Below are 16895 nucleotides of genomic sequence, written 5' to 3' on the forward strand. Positions count from 1 at the left end.
ATCCCTTGTCCATTCTCCTTCGTGACTCTGGGTCGAGTGTCAGGATAACCTCTCTTGTTTAGCTCTCGGTATCGACTGCTGTAATGGTCTATATGCTAAACCCTGTAACTTTGGCTGAACTACCTAATGGTATTCTGTACATGGTAATTACTTTTTGATACCAAACAAGCAGTTTGCCTCTCTTGAATAGTAATAAAAAAAAAGGAAAACAAAAAGAATAAACGTAACCAAACAGTATAAACAAAATTAATGAAAATAAACAAACTTGTAATACCTCCACCGCAAATTTAAAAAGCATGGGTAGTGCTTTTTAAAAACAGGAATATACAAAAGAAGTCACATAGAGTACAAGTCACAATCGGGTATATAAAAAAAAAATTATACAAAAGAACGTGAAAGGGCATCAGCTATTACGTTATCTTTTCCTTTCACATGCTTGATACTGATGTTGTATTCTTGTAATACTAGAGACCATCGCATGAAACGTCTGTTCTTATTGTTGAACTGATGTAGATACTTTAAAGGGTTATGATCTGAGAATATCTCTACCTCTGCAGGACTTGAATTTACATATACTTCAAAATGTTGTATGGCTGACATCAATGCTAAACATTCCTTCTCGATCGTGCTGTATTTACTCTGGCTGCGATTTAATTTTCTGGAAAAATAGCTAACAGGAAAAAGAATGTCATCGTATTTCTGCATCAGCACTGCTCCGATACCAATGTCGCTTGCATCTACCATCATCTGGAATGGTTTGGAAAAATCTAGTGAGCGCAAAATAGGTTTGGCACACAAAATACTCTTCAATTGCAAAAATGATTTCTCAGCAAATCTGACCAATTAAAATTACATTCTACTACTAGAAGATTCGTTAAAGGTGCAGTAATTCTGAAAATTTAGGAACAAACCGTCTGAAAATAACTACACATCCCAAGAAACTGTCTAATTTGCTTCTTATTTTCCGGAGTCTTAAATTTAATATAGATTCAATATTGCTGTTCTTTTTAGGAGAGATATTTCCACTTCCAACTTGATAGCCTAGATATGTAATCTCTGCCTCACCGAACTCACACTTCTTCAAGTTAACTACTAATCCGTACGTTTAGCAAAGCTGAAAATAAAGATCGAATATGTTTTTAGATGCTCTGACCAAGAATTGCTATACACAACCACACATCATAAATATACTGTACAATTCTCTACATCTCTGATTACAAAATTCATAAGTCGTTGGAACGTACTAGCAGCATTGCGTAAACCAAAAGGCATAATTTTGCATTGAAATAAACCGTCAGGCGTTATGAAAGCCGTGACACTTCTGGACTCTTCAGTCAACGGAACTTGCCAATATCCTTTGAGCAAATCAAATTTACTGACAAACTTTGAGTGCCCTATTTTGTCAACACAATCGTCTATGCGTGGTAATGGATATGAATCAGGGATAGTCAACCTTCATTCACCTTCCGATATCAATACACAACCTGAAAGTACGTCCTTCTTATCTACCAATACTACCGGAGAACTCCATGGACTGTTACTTGGTTCAATTAAGTCATGTTGCAACATGTAATCTATTTGTTTCTTAACTTCTAATGCTTTAGGTGGGGATAATCGATAAGGTGCCTGTCTAATCGGATTAGCATCTGGGACTAACTTAATGTCATGTTGAAGACAATTCACTTTACCAGGCCGATTCTGAAACAATGATGGAAAGTCCCTAAGTACCTGTATAACATCTTTAACTTGTGAATCAGGCAAATATGACAATCTTTCTTCCAGTTCTGCTAAATCAACTCCATTTTTACTCCAATCATATTCACCTTTCACACATGTCTCTTCTTCATTCATATCTTCATTTATTTCATTACCAATTTTAATAGATTTACTATGCACTACCGCAACTGGTTTAATTACTTCCTGTTGGTAATATGGCTTCAGTAAATTGACGTGAAAGACTTGTTCCTTGTTACGTCTGTTAGGCAACTCTACTATGTATTAAATTATTTACTTCTTCGTCTACTATACCGGGTCCAACATACCGGCTTTTAAACTGTCCTGGAATAGGTATAAAAAACAAGTACACTATCACCTTCCTTAAATTGTCTTCAACACTGTATTTTTATCATACTTTGCGCTTCATACACATCCTGTGCTTTCACTACATTCTTATTTGACCATTCTATCATCCTCTTTAACTTCTCTTTAAATTCTGTAACATGTTTTAAAACATCAAATTTGCTCTCACCATTATCACTCCACTGATCTTTAATCATTTTCAAAGGACTCCTTACCTCGTGACCGAATGTCAATTCAAAAGGGGTAAAACCTAAGCTTTCATTTGGAGATGACCTAATTGCAAACAAAACATATGGTAAATCAACATCCCACTGATTTTGAAATTCAGACCCATAATTAGTTAAAGCATTTTTCATAGTTAGGTGAAATCGTTCTAACACCCCTTGGCTTTCTGGATGGTATGGCGAAGATACAACATGCTTAATATTCCATTCTAGCATTTTCTTACTAAACAACTTACTCATAAAGTTACTGCCTCTATCTGATTGTAATTCCTTTGGAAAGCCGAATCTAGAAAAATAATCTGTTAAATGTTTGATTACTACTTTACTGGAAATCTTGCGTATCGGGATAGCTTCTGGATATCTGGTGGTGCGATCCATGATAGTTAAGATGTATTCATTACCTGATGATGTTTTTGGTAGTGGTCCCACTATATCTATCACAATCTGCGAAAATGGTTCTGTTAGTACAGTTATTGGTACAAGAGGTGCTTTAGGTATAATTTGATTGGGCTTACCTACAACTTGGCATGTATGACAGCATTTACAATATCTCTTTACGTCTTTCTTTAATGAAGGCCAAAAAAAATGCTTTCTCACTTTGTACATAGTCTTGGCAATACCAAAGTGTCCTCCACAAAGATTATCATGGGCTTGTTGCAATATTACATTTCTATACTTCTCTGGGACTACAATTTGATAATCTACCGATGCATTACTAGCATTTGCTAATTTTGATCTGGACAATCTATACAATACTTCATTTCTAATGAAAAACAAGGCTTACTTACATCGATACTTCATTTTCTGAACAGCATTCTCAAAAATGTTACTTAAACCTTTATCTTCTTTCTGCGCCTTTACTAAATCTTTTCTGTCACCTATACACTTCAGCGACTCTTGTACTGGAATATTACCTACTACCACTTCCTTCTCCAAGTCTGCCAAGTTGAGATCTTCAACCTCATCTACTGTCGTCAACTTACTCTGAGCTCTGGTTACGGGAGCTATAGGTTTACTGGTCACTTCAACTACTTCTTTACTTACTCTTTCCCCTCTCTGTTGAACTGGACATATTACATCATTACCTATTATCACATCTATACCTGGAAATGGGCAATTGTTCTACAATCGCAATCTATGGGTACCTTGAACTAGCTCTGACTCAATTTTAAATTCAACAAGTGGACATGACACAGACGAATTAGGAAAACCTCCTAGCAGAACAAAGTTATCTTCTTCACTCTCATAATTTTCTGGTAAACTTTTTCTTAAGACACATGACTGAGACGCACCAGTATCTCTTAACATAACTAAATCTTTACTTACAACATCTGGATTCTTGAACACTCTTATTCTACCTTCATGCAGATACTCTCCAAAATTCTTTAACACTTCATTCATTTCATCACTCTTATTTTCAAAATCAACTTTACTCACTTTACTCACATACTCATCCTTACTAACTTGACATCTTGAGATTAGTGTTACTTTACCTTGTCTCTGTTTACACTCAAACTGAAAATGTCCTAGCTTACCACATTTGTAACATGCTATATCTTTCTTATCCTTACTTACTTTAGGTGAGTTATTCTGTGTTTGATCTCTAGTTACATATTTTCTACTTGGCTGATAATGACTATACTATACTTATAAGTTCTGGGTTTGATAAGTTTTACATGAGTTAGTACAAATCTATCAGCTGACCTGGCTGCTTCTTCCAAAGTTTTATGATCTAACTCTTCTAAGTGTACTCTGACATCCCTAGACATACTATCTTTGAAATCTTCAAGCAAAAGAAGTTCTCTAAGATCTACAAAATCAGTAATTGACCTAGACCGGAGCCAATCATCGAACAATACAGACTTATGCCTCGCATAATCAAAAAATGTCTGGTTTGCTCCTTTCACATAATTTCTGAACTTTTGTCTGTACGCTTCGGGAACAAGTTGATAAGCGGACAACACAGCGCTCTTCACTACCTCATAATCTATGCTATCATCGAAGCTAAGTGTAGCATAAGCTTCCTGAGCTTTTCCTACAAAAACTGATTGCACAATAAGAGCCCAACTCGCTTTCTCCCAGTCTAACTGTTTAGCTACTTTCTCAAAAGCTAAAAAAAACTGACTCACATCTGTCTCTGAAAATTTAGGTATAAGCTTCTGAGTCCACACAGTAAAATGTCCTGCCGTGTCAGCATCACTACTACCTAAACCTTTCTTTACTTGCTCCAACTTTATCTCCAACTGTAACTTCTCCTTCTCCTCTGCTAACTCCTGCCTTCTAGCTGCTCTAGCTTCTCTCTCAATCTGCCTGTTCTCTTTCTCTATTTGCATATGTTCCTTTACAAACTCAGCCAACTGCTTACCCTCATATCCGAGTTTTCTCCTATAGCAGTAATAGATTCTAAAGTAGACATTATAAATAATATATAAAATAACCCCACACGAAAAATGCACAAAAATATGCTACCACACTGTACTATCATAAAATAACTACAAGAGTTCAGCACAATACATAATAACTACTCTCACTGAGAAAAATGCAAGAGGAAGCATCCTTGGCAAGGTCGCCAAATATGTTACGTGCCTGTGCATAGATTTTATGTGATATTTTATATCCAGGTTCTTTGCTAGATAATGGCGACAGTGAACCTATGACAGGTGTAACACAGAGTAGTTAAATACTCGAGAAATATAATAGTTGATAAAGTGGGATGCACCTACTAGCACAAACTCAAGTGAGGGCAATTAAATGCAATGCAAAACTTATTATATTTATTAAAATATATTCGGCACTATCCAAAACGCCATACTCGGGTTCTGCAATTGACAAGAGAAAACCCAATATAAATATATGGTAATAACAATGTAATTCAATATTAAGGGAATATAATATCAGATAAAATAGTTAAGCTAAATATACTCTGACTTGCCTTTGCTGGATATTCTTTATGAAAGTGTAATAATATATACAAGTAGCATATATGAGGTACGAGAGACGAGTCACCAAACAGCAGTCTTACAGGAGATTTATCATAAAGAGAAGAACACAAAGAATGGGACTAGTGTAAGTACCGAAGGCAAGTACCAAACGATTCATCAAAGTTAAGTACGTCCAAGACAACCATAAACAAGGTACATATAATTAACTAAGATGTACAATGACGAATTGATACTTAATAAACCATCACACAATAATACTTATAATAGAACTAAGATGTAAGCTAACGAGTTATGATATATATCAAAATGAGAGATCCATCATAATAAAGACAACCACTACAGCAACGAATCAATGTATTCGTCAATAAAGTGCCGACAAGCAATTATACAAACAGTACAAGATATCAACTAGCGAATGGTCTGGCTAACTATCGTTAATTACCAAGGGCAAAGAAACGGACTATATAATAACACCTCCTCTTACCTACAGAAATGATAACACATATAGCCACGGACTTCGTGCACGCATATGCTACCATACCAACTCCACTGGTAATAACTAACGACAATATCCCAAAACATAGGAATATAAATAATAGAAATGGCACTAATGAACACAGAGAATATCAACATAAAACAACACTTAACATGCCCAACGTGACATGACAACGAAATACCAAAACACAATGGCAACAATCCGATACTCTCTCTCTCTGACTCGTTATATACGTATTATCCCTTGTCCATTCTCCTTCGTGACTCTGGGTCGAGTGTCAGGATAACCTCTCTTGTTTATTTAGCTCTCGGTATCGACTGCTGTAATGGTCTATATGCTAAACCCTGTAACTTTGGCTGAACTACCTAATGGTATTCTGTACATGGTAATTACTTTTTGATACCAAACAAGCAGTTTGCCTCTCTTGAATAGTAATAAAAAAAAGGAAAACAAAAAGAATAAACGTAACCAAACAGAATAAACAAAATTAATGAAAATAAACAAACTTGTAATAATATATACATACAAGTAGCTTGCGATTTAACCGTGACACACACAGACATACTATATATGTATATATATATATATATGTATATGTATATATATATATATATATATATATATATATATATATATATATATATATATTGTTTATGTTGTGGGTGTCACGGTTAAATCGCAAGCTACTTCTCGTCAACTCGACCTACTTGCAAGGGGTCACGGACTACCAACCTCATTTTTAGAAATGGTGGGAAACGAGGAGATACACAGAGAAGGTAAACAGTGGAGCCTCATTGCAATGTCTGGTTATATATACGGAAACAATGGATGACGGCAGACGGGTGAAAACTGTATAATTCGGTAACGCCAAGAGGGAGGAGAGGAAGACACAGAAAGAGGCAACGCAAGAGGTTTTGGTGAGGGGCGGCCTCCATATCCATGAAGCGTGAGAGCGCGAGCAAGAGAATGGGCAATGGTGCAGCATGTGTGTGCGACTTTACGACACCTTTTGAAGAACCCTCTGCAATGTGTCAATGCTGTGAAAGTTTTCTTCACTTGGGGTTTATCCACGTCTGAACAATTACAATATAAATGTTACCGTGACTCTTGTGTTGTCTTTTTTATTTTTCTGCAGCTCCGGCCTAGATCTAAATGGAAAGGGTACAACCTTCATAAATGAACATGTCTGCGCGCAGACACCCGCATAGATACAAGCACTCACAAACACACATTCTTTTCCTATATCTGACATATTTAAGCATAACATCCTCAGGCCAATCCCCTACATTCCTCATAACTAGTTTCGAGATCACACTGTACCACTGCAGCCATTACATATATATATGTACACACTTTCGAATACTTAACCACAAATACCCATTATTATCGAATTCCCTGTGCCTAGTAAATGAATGACATCCAAAGAGTATTGAACAGGATAAGAGCATCTACCCCAGCAGGATCGTGGCCGTGGGCAGGTGCACTTAACCTCTGTATTACCGTTTGCGTGAAATTTATTCCAAAGTAAAGTGATTTTTATCAAAGGGCATTTGTACCTTAATATGAGAATGGAAAAAATTAATTTGTGTGAATAAGTTAAAAAGAAGAAGAAAAAAAAAGTGGGACAAACGGAGCGCAAGATGTCTCCCCTTCACTCCGCGGCGCTCTCAAGGAAGCTTCTTCCGCCGGAACAAAAGATTGCAAAGAACACTCGGCTTTACAAATAACAAATAAGCTCAGCAAGGTATACAACAACCTTCATTCACACAAAGCTTATTACGTTTGGATAAAGCTTAGTTGTTATTTGTAAAACCGAATCTTCTTTGCAATCTTCTGTTCAGTTTCCTGCAATTTGTTTGAAAAGATATGGCACTACGTATGTTGTATTACTTCTCTTTCCTCGTATCCAAATATTTCTCACAAATTTAAAATCACCTTTTCATTCCTGTGACACTAACTGACACACACCGAGATATATATACATTACGTATATGTATGCATTTACTTATATATGTGTATATAAGAGAATTCTAAATAAAAACTAAAAACCATCACGGAACAATACTTTACGAATAAATGGGTGATAATGAATATTTGAAAATGACCATTGATGTACTACTTGGCCTATGTTTAACTGATCCGTAATGAAATTTTCAAAATTAAGATGAATTAAGGAAAAGCCGGGGAATACATAAAAACAAACAAATGCCAGATATGTATGAACCGTCATGAAACATGGAAAGAGCAAGGAATACAACTGAATATATTAAACCACTAATAATATTTCTAAAATGTTAAAAGTCTTGTATCTGTGGCGTAAATTTTGTTCTTCGTCCGTTGTTACATTGATTGCGACACTACACTTGCATCAGGCAATACTGTTCTCTTGTTTTGTTTGAACTTTTTGACGATAAGCTAAAAGACATTACTTTCTCTCGCCCACAATGCACCACAACAAAACAAGACGTTTCTATCCCGTTTTGGAAGATCGCTGGGACTTGAAATCTTCCACTGGCTCTTGTTATTCAGTCATATTATTCGATTCCTCTGATCAATTCAGTGCAAAGGCAATTTCAGCTTTCCAATAGCTTCTATTATCTCTGCAGGTTTTTATTATTTGTAGACTTATTTTTCGAGTTGAGAGCAGAGAGGAAAAATATCAACGTGGGGTACGAATCTCAAACTGACAAAAGTATTGGGGGTTCTCCATTTAAAGCTCTGTTTACAGCGAGAAATAGAACCAGAATTAGATTATAAGACTTAAGCCAGAGGCCAAACTCTGGGATCTATGAAGTCATTCAGCGCTGAAATGAAAATCGACCATGCGAGTTCCAAAGGTGTAACAGGAGGAAAACCTCAAACAGTTGCACAGCGAAACAATTGTTAAGAGAGGGTGGAAAGTAAGATTGAAAAACGAGAACATGAACGGAGGTATAGTAAAAGGAGTGAAAGGCGTTGCAACTAGGGGGCCGAAGGGTGCTGCAAATATCCTTAAGTAATGCTTACGAGGTGGACTGATGGCGTTAAACCCCTATGGGTTGCGAGAGAGAATTGGATATGATGGCATGACAATTATTCGGTTATGGTGTTTAATAAGATGAAATTGTGAATGAAAATGTTGACGATTTTTCCCCTTTTTGGAACAAAGAGGAAACTTGATGATCAATTTCAAAAGTAATAAAACTTGTCAATTTGACTCAATTCATTGTTCTTATTTAATTGATATTATTAAACTATACCACTACATACTTTCCACAACCGTTTTACTGAGTTTCATCTGGAGGTCAGTGTAGTAGACACCGCAGTCCCTTAAATACAGGCAATGGTCAATCATTTCTTTTCTTTTAAGAAAGAGAAATAGTCAGAAGGAACCCATTGTGTTATATGAAACTGAATATGTCCTCCTTAAGAACACTGATGGCTCGGCTACAGATCATTTTCTACCTTTGCAACGATGGACAGTTGTATTATAGACATTTACTATATGTATTTGTGTATGTATATATATATATATATATGTGTGTGTGTGTGTGTGTGTGTGTGTGTGTGTGTGTGTGTGTGTGTGAGTGTGTGTGTGTAAAAGTGAATCACGAAAATTTTGGAACGTGATGAATATATAAATAAAAGGAAAAGACATGAAGGAAATGAAACAATGGGGTGCTGCGAGGCCTTTCTACTCAATGTTTCACTTTCCTTCGTGGCTTTTCTCTTTACATATTTAAGTCATAAATTTGCACGTTACGAAAATATAATCAGGCAAATACTAGAAAATAGCAAAAGTCGAAGAAATGTATCCATTTAATTTCTTATCGTACATAGTTTATATATTTTTACAACTAGTATTATATGTGTACAGTACACACAGACATAAATTATATATATATATATATATATATATATATATATATATATATAATATATATATTATATATATATATATATATATATATATATATATACAGCAAAACATCCGCAGGATATTTGTGCTACCGGGAAGGTTCACACACACTGATGAAGAGGTGTTTCTACTCAATGAGGCGATTCCAAAGGGAAACACGAACCGGCCATTGACCGGTGACTGAATTCATAATTAGTTTTTCCCGCTCTAGACTTCCTTATTACATTTTCTTGGGCAACATTTTGACCTTTCCGACTTGCCCGACATTTTCATTTCTTTGGCTCCTTCTTCCTCGGAGTTAATTTCCTTTCGTATTTCGAATTGCTTTGTTCGTTTTCACTTCATTTTTCCACATTCCCACCAAAATATAGTCCTTAGCTTTAAACCCCAGTGTTTTAATGGGCCTTTTATACTTGAGACGTTTCCTGTTTTAACAGAATAATTCATTTACATATTTATATATATACATATATATATATATACATATAATTAATTTTCCACAACATTATATTTTGGTAATCATTTCAGTTGTGACAATAGGGGAATGGCCATGACTGAATAATAATTATTTTTGGGTGGATAATGAACTGGTACTATGATGACAGAAAATGACAACACTGACTGATTGAAACCTGTTTGTGGTGGGCGTGTCCGTTGAATCATTTGCCTTTGAGCATGTTATGAGAATGATACCATTCACACGGTCCAGATTAACAGTGCTCACCTGATAAATTAATGTTATGATACTGGCTGATAAAGCCAGATGGCAAAATCGTTCCCACAGCAGTCTCACCCAGTTTTAACTTTAAATGAAATCTCCCTCGTGTACGAAAATCATGTGTCTTTTTTATTCTTATGTTACAGCCTGTCGTTTGTAGATCCTTTGCAATGGTCGGAGTCACTTTGTTTGCGGTTCAAGTATAGATTCTGAACAATAGTCGTCATTATTTAGTTTTTTCACAGTAAAGAATTATCATGATAAAGGCAGACCGTGGGGAGAGCACGCGGAAGACAGACTTTTTGGCAGAGCAGTACTTTTCATAACCTACGCTTAAGAAATAACAGCAGATGCACGGGACTTCATGATATAAGCGAAGACCACAGGCAAAATAATGAGCATAAATTCGTAGCCAATCGCTTTTGTCCTTCAATAAGACGAAAGAGCTCGGCTACGAATTTCTGCCTATTATTTTGCCTGTGGTATTCGCTTATATCATAACCTATGTATTCGTACCTGAGTTAGGAATTGGAATATAAGATTTAGGCCAAGGGCCAAGCACTGGGACCTATGAGGTCATTCAGTGCTGAAAGGAAAATTGAGAGTAAAGGAGGTTTGAAAGGCGTAACAGGAGGAAAACCTTCCGGTTGCACTGTGAAACAATTGTCAGAAGAGGGTGGAAAGTAAGATGGAAGAAAGAGAATATGAAAGGAAGTACAATAAAAGGAATGAAAGGGGTTGTAGCTGGGGACCGAAGGGACACTGCAAAGAACCGTAAGTATTTCTCCTACAGTGCAACGCGTAAGGTGCACTGATGGCACTAACCTCCTACGGGGAAACCCAAGTTTAGTTTTTGTTATAGAATATATTTTTTTCTTTTGCAGGAAGGTGCCAGAAGGTCTCGTGCTTCAAAATGGACGATGAAGTAGAGGACGCGGTCCAGCCATTGTTTGAGTGATGTGTTTATGTAATGTGGCGTCGCAACGCAATCCAACGATAGCATTAATCTTAAGCAAATAGTTCACGGTCGCTTGATATCAGTTCCAGATACGAAACACAGATTAGAACGATCAAAAACATGCGTAAGTACTTCTGGCTTTTACTGTACTTGAGCGAGGCTTTCGACTCGAATCATACGATGAAATAGCCTTTCCATACAGAGAGACAAGAGCGTTTTCCCTTCCATTGTCAAGTGTTCAGTTTCTGTCTTCCTTAGATGTTGGACTGAAGAGAAAAGACACTGCAGTGCCTTGAAAGCCCTTGAAGAATTAGCGGGAAACTTTCATTGAATACCTTTCTATTTGAACTGCAGAAGCAAAGAGTCATTCTAATACGAATGCAAAGGGAACATGAGCTCAGAATAATAATGAACTTCTTGATTCAAAGGTCACATAGTAGAATTAAGACTGCATTCAAATCGTTCTTCAGAAGCAAAGCCTCCCATCACGGGTTTAAGCTCTTTATTTTAATAACGTGTTCACCACTGGGCGACGATGTCCCCTTCAATGGCAGTGGCAGCCGGTGAAAACGATTACCTGGACGCAGCAGACGGCATGGATGAGGCCAATTACCTGGAACTGCTGAACCTGGTCATCCACGATCCGAACATCGACCTTGAGGACTCGAATTCGGAGGTGGTGACCCGCGTGAGGGCCGCCATGTACAGCCGGTTCATGCTGCAATCGAAGAAGCTGAACGACACGCACGAGAACACCGAACAAGACCAGAAGCTCCGCAAGTGTTTCCACGAATACATCATCTCCGCTTTGGAGCCTCAGTACGGGCCCAGTGCTTGCCCCGTCAAATTCGACGGGGTGTCTTGCTGGCCTGAGACGCCACCGGGCACCGTGAGGTCTATTCCTTGTTTCACCGACTTCAACGGCCTCAATTACGAACCTACAGGTGAGTCGAGAGATGTTTTTTGCGGGAGGTCATTTTTGTTCCCTTATGCATCTGACTCTATAGATCAGTCATTTCTTTTCGGAACTCATTTATGAAAAGATCGTCAAACCCTCTTCCTCATGAAGCTTGGAAAAGTTCTCAACATTTGGTCGTTCAGCAATAGGCTTTTTTTTTATATTAAATTTTTGTTGTCTCGATCACGTATCCTAATCATTTCCAAATCTCCTTAAATAAAGGAAGCTTTCTCACACAAGAGAAATCTTCTAGAACGCTAGCTTATATACTACACCTATAAACTTACAGTAAATCGTCCCTTCGCGTCTATAGTTATCACTTATAATAATAAATCGTCACTCATTATCAGCATTATCAGCAACAATGCTAATGATAAATATCACACTAATACTGCTGAGCATAATAATATATGTATTTATTGACCCATTCCTTTATTCATTTCCTTATTTACTTCTATGGTACACGAGACTGTCCGTTGATGATTTGCATTGCTAAATATATTGGCTTTTAACAAACTCATCCATCATGATTTATGTCTCTTTACTAACCACCAATAAGAAAGCGTCATCATTTTTTTTCATTTGGGTCGTACATCCAAGAGACCTTTACAAAAAGTCAACACATCTGGAAACTCGAGATGGTTTCAAGGAACTCCTTTGGGTGCACACTTGACGATAGTGACAATTAAATAAATGAGCCGATTAATAATCAACTGCAGAGTCTGCAACGCTTTGTTGCCAGGGATTTGAAGCCGCAATCCTCTTAGAGGTACTAATGAAAAAAGCTCAATTTGGTAAGACTATATTGTTTAAAGTGAATTTCTGCATCCGTTGATGGAAGAAAGAGATGTAAGGGCAGTGCGAAGGCAAAATGAATTAAAATAAAATCAATACGAAATTTATACAAATTTAGAGATAACTCGGTTCTTACATACAGGCATTGTACTCACACGTTCACATTTCTTTTGACGTATATGTGGACACACACACACACGCGCGCACACACACACACACACACACACACACACATATATATATATATATATATATATATATATATATATATATATATATGTGTGTGTGTGTGTGTGTGTGTATGAATAACTTGATCACGAAGTATATAAAACGTGATGCTATGTATAAATAAAGGTTTTTTTGCCACGAAGGAAAAAATGAAAAAGCGAGATAGCCGAGTACTTCCGGTCCTGTTCGGACCCTTTACTGAAGGCAAACTGATTTTACAGAGGACAACATAGTCAAAAGAAGGCTTAATATCCAAACTGACACTACAAGATTAGCAATAAGGGCGATTTCACTCTACAGAAAGGAGGAACCGCCTGAGGGTAGCCACACCTTGAAGGATACACGCAGTAAACAAGTTATTCTTCCAAATAACAGTACATTTTGAAAAAAACACGGAAGCATATACAATCTAATATCATGAATTTTACACAAATTTTCCCATAATATTATTATTAATGAAAAGACGAAAGAAAATATAAATATATATATCGAGCAAGAGAAAGAGGGAGAGAGAATATCGAACCAGAGAGAGAGAGAGAAGAGAGAGAGAGAGAGAGAGAGACGAGAGAGAGAGGAGAGAGAGAGAGAGAGAAAGAAAATCAATAAACTATATTACATGTGGGACTAATTTATTAGTTGTTCATTTATTTTAAGGTCCTTCATAAACATCTTACAAATATATGGGTCCAAATGGTACATTCCCAGACTAAGATTTAGGTTGTTTTTATTAGTGATTTGTATAATTGCCGATTCCAGTAAATTTCTTGAAACGTAATCATTAGATCTAGCAATTACCGAGGTATCAACCCAATTAATACAATGAGATTTTTCACTCATATGGATAAACAGTGCATTTGAAGTCTGGGCTGTTCTAACTGAATACATATGCTGCTTAATACGTACACATAAATTTTTACTTGACTGACCAACATAAAACGATGGACAATCCTTACAAGGAATTTTGTAAATGATGTTGTTATTTGTTACGGGACTATTCTCAATTAGCATATCTTTAATGGTATTGTTATAAGAGAACACTACATTAACATTAAACGATTTAAATATTGATTTTATGGTTTCAAATCCGCAAAAGTAAGGTAAGCTAAGTACATTTTTAGGCATTTCTTTTTCATTAATAGCAACACTATAACACATTTTGTGAGCTTTTTGATAACATAATTCAATTAAATGAGGTGGGTAGCAGAGATCGTTTCCTATCTTTTTTATGTATTCTATTTCTTGGTCCAGATATTGTGGACTCATGATACGCAAAGCGCGTAGGAACATAGAAGAAAAAATTGAAATTTTAATATTAAGATGGTGGCCAGAATAAAAATGTACATATGTTAAATTATTTGTGGGTTTTCTATAAATACTGAATTTGCATTGTAAAGATTCTCTATGTATTAATACATCTAGGAAAGGGATGACATTGTTATTTTCGATTTCAACAGTGAATTTTATGGATGGCACTAAATTATTCAATTTAGACAGTAAATCATTTACATCGATACCAACAGGTAAGACTACTAAGATATCATCGACATATCGGTACCATTTTAAGGGGACAAGTGTGATATTCGGGAGTTGTTGTCTCTCAAAAAACTCCCTATATAAGTTTGAAAGTAGAGGTGATAAAGGGTTACCCATTGCCATACCAAATATTTGTTGGTAATATTCTCCATTAAAAATAAATCTGCAATCACAAATACATAACTTAATTTGTGATTGCAGATTTATTCATTTTTTCCTTCGTGGCAAAAAAACCTTTATTTATATGTATGTGTATATATATATATATATATATATATATATATATATATATATATATATATATATATATATATATATATATATATATATATATATATATATATATATATATATATATATATAAAGGTTGTAACTTCCAGGAAGATGCCTAGGTTTTTGTCGAGCTCTCTTCGAACGACGATTTTTTTTTTTTTCACTTGTTCAGTATAGACTCTAGAGGCTTAGCTCGGTTTTAGGATGCAAACATGCTCCAGGATAAAAAAAAAAAAGTATAATTTACGACATTAAAACCAGACGAATGATAAAGATGAATATGTTTAGATATAACGAATAATAAATAGATAGGATGACTCACGAATCAAATAATCTGCATGGCAAAATAAAATATCAAAGCAATTAGTGAGAGGAAGAATAGGTTGAGAATACGCTGACGACCGTTTTAGTCCTAGCTGGAATAACGCCACAGAAATGGGAAAACTGGTCTCAGTGGGAATCACTACAAAAATTCCGCAATGAGTACCGGAATATTATTATTATTATTATTCAGAAGATGGACCCTATTCATATGGAACAAACCCATAAGGACCAATGACTTGAAGTTCATGGTTTCAAAGAATATGGTGCTCATTAGAAAGTAAGAGAAGGCAAAGGAAAAGACAGAAAGAAGAAATCTCGCTTATGAAAAAGAAAAAATAACCCAATAAATTAATAAGTAGGTAAAATAATCCCTCCCCACAACAGTCTAACTGTACAAGTGAAAGAAAGCAGAATAATATTTCCCTTGACTGAGATTGCCACAAGAAAAGACAAAGCAAAACATATAATACGATCCATTATTTGAAGTCAGAGAACCGGGCATCAGTGGATGACCTTTTCCTTCTATTGGCATAAATACTAATGGAATTCGCAATCTCTCTCTCTCTCTCTCTCTCTCTCTCTCTCTCTCTCGCTGCAATAACAATTCAAAGTTCTGTTATTAGTTTTCTGTAAAAGAAAACAATTGAAATGGTTATTTGTCTGTCCGTCGGCACTTTTTCTGTCCGCCCTCAGAACTTAAAAGCTACTGAGGCTAGAGGGCTACAAATTGGTATGTTGATCATCCGCCCTCCAATCATCAGACGTACCTAATTGGAGGCCTTTAGCCTCAGTAGTTTTTATTTTATTTAAGGTTGAATTCAACCAACCATGATCAAAACTCGCACCGCTATAGGTGCCAACAACACAAGCCAACACCGGGTCGTGGGTGAAAGTTTTATAGGCCGCGGCTGAATGTTTCATGGGCCGTGGCAAAAAAAGTGCCATACAGCACTATATGCTGTATAGAAAACTCGATTACGGCGAAGAGGGGCATTTTTATTTGTTCTTTTGCTAATCCACTTTCCGAACTCGTTCCACAAACAAACAATCTGATTCAGTCTGCACAATAAAACCAAAAATTCGTTGTTAACACAAGTTCCGCAGAAATAGTTATCAATGCAAGAGTGGAAACTCTTCACATAAGAATACCCTCAAATAAGCATCTGCCTCCTCCGAGTGGTCAACTCAGTGAGCTCTAAACGCTGATAGAGGCAGGAAATATTTACCATTTCAAAGGAAAGTTCAACTACCAATCATTTACTTAGTTAACTCTCTACCTTGCGTGACCACTTATGACTGATCATCCTTTCTTTAGTAACAATCATACTGATACAATATAAGATGTACATTATTGTAGATTCCACGTAGTTCAAAATATGCGGATAGTTTGGTAGAAAAAGACTGTAGTTGTGAAGTATTGCAAGGGAGGCGCAGGGGAACACCCAGGAAGGAATGGATAGTTGGAGTCG

At 36.3% G+C, this 16895-nt stretch overlaps 1 protein-coding gene across 1 annotated transcript in view; it reads left to right on the forward strand.

The window, feature by feature from the left end:
- LOC135217334 (diuretic hormone receptor-like) overlaps nucleotides 1–16895 on the forward strand; it is a 207211-nt gene that overhangs the window by 52210 nt on the left and 138106 nt on the right. The window contains exon 2 of the mRNA XM_064253140.1: nucleotides 11242–12259. Coding sequence (XP_064109210.1) covers nucleotides 11851–12259 — 409 coding nt within the window. The 5' untranslated portion in view covers nucleotides 11242–11850. The remainder of the gene's footprint in view (nucleotides 1–11241; nucleotides 12260–16895) is intronic.

Source organism: Macrobrachium nipponense, chromosome 7 (genome assembly GCF_015104395.2).
Source record: "Macrobrachium nipponense isolate FS-2020 chromosome 7, ASM1510439v2, whole genome shotgun sequence".
In the NCBI taxonomy this organism is placed as follows: Eukaryota; Metazoa; Arthropoda; class Malacostraca; order Decapoda; family Palaemonidae; genus Macrobrachium; species Macrobrachium nipponense.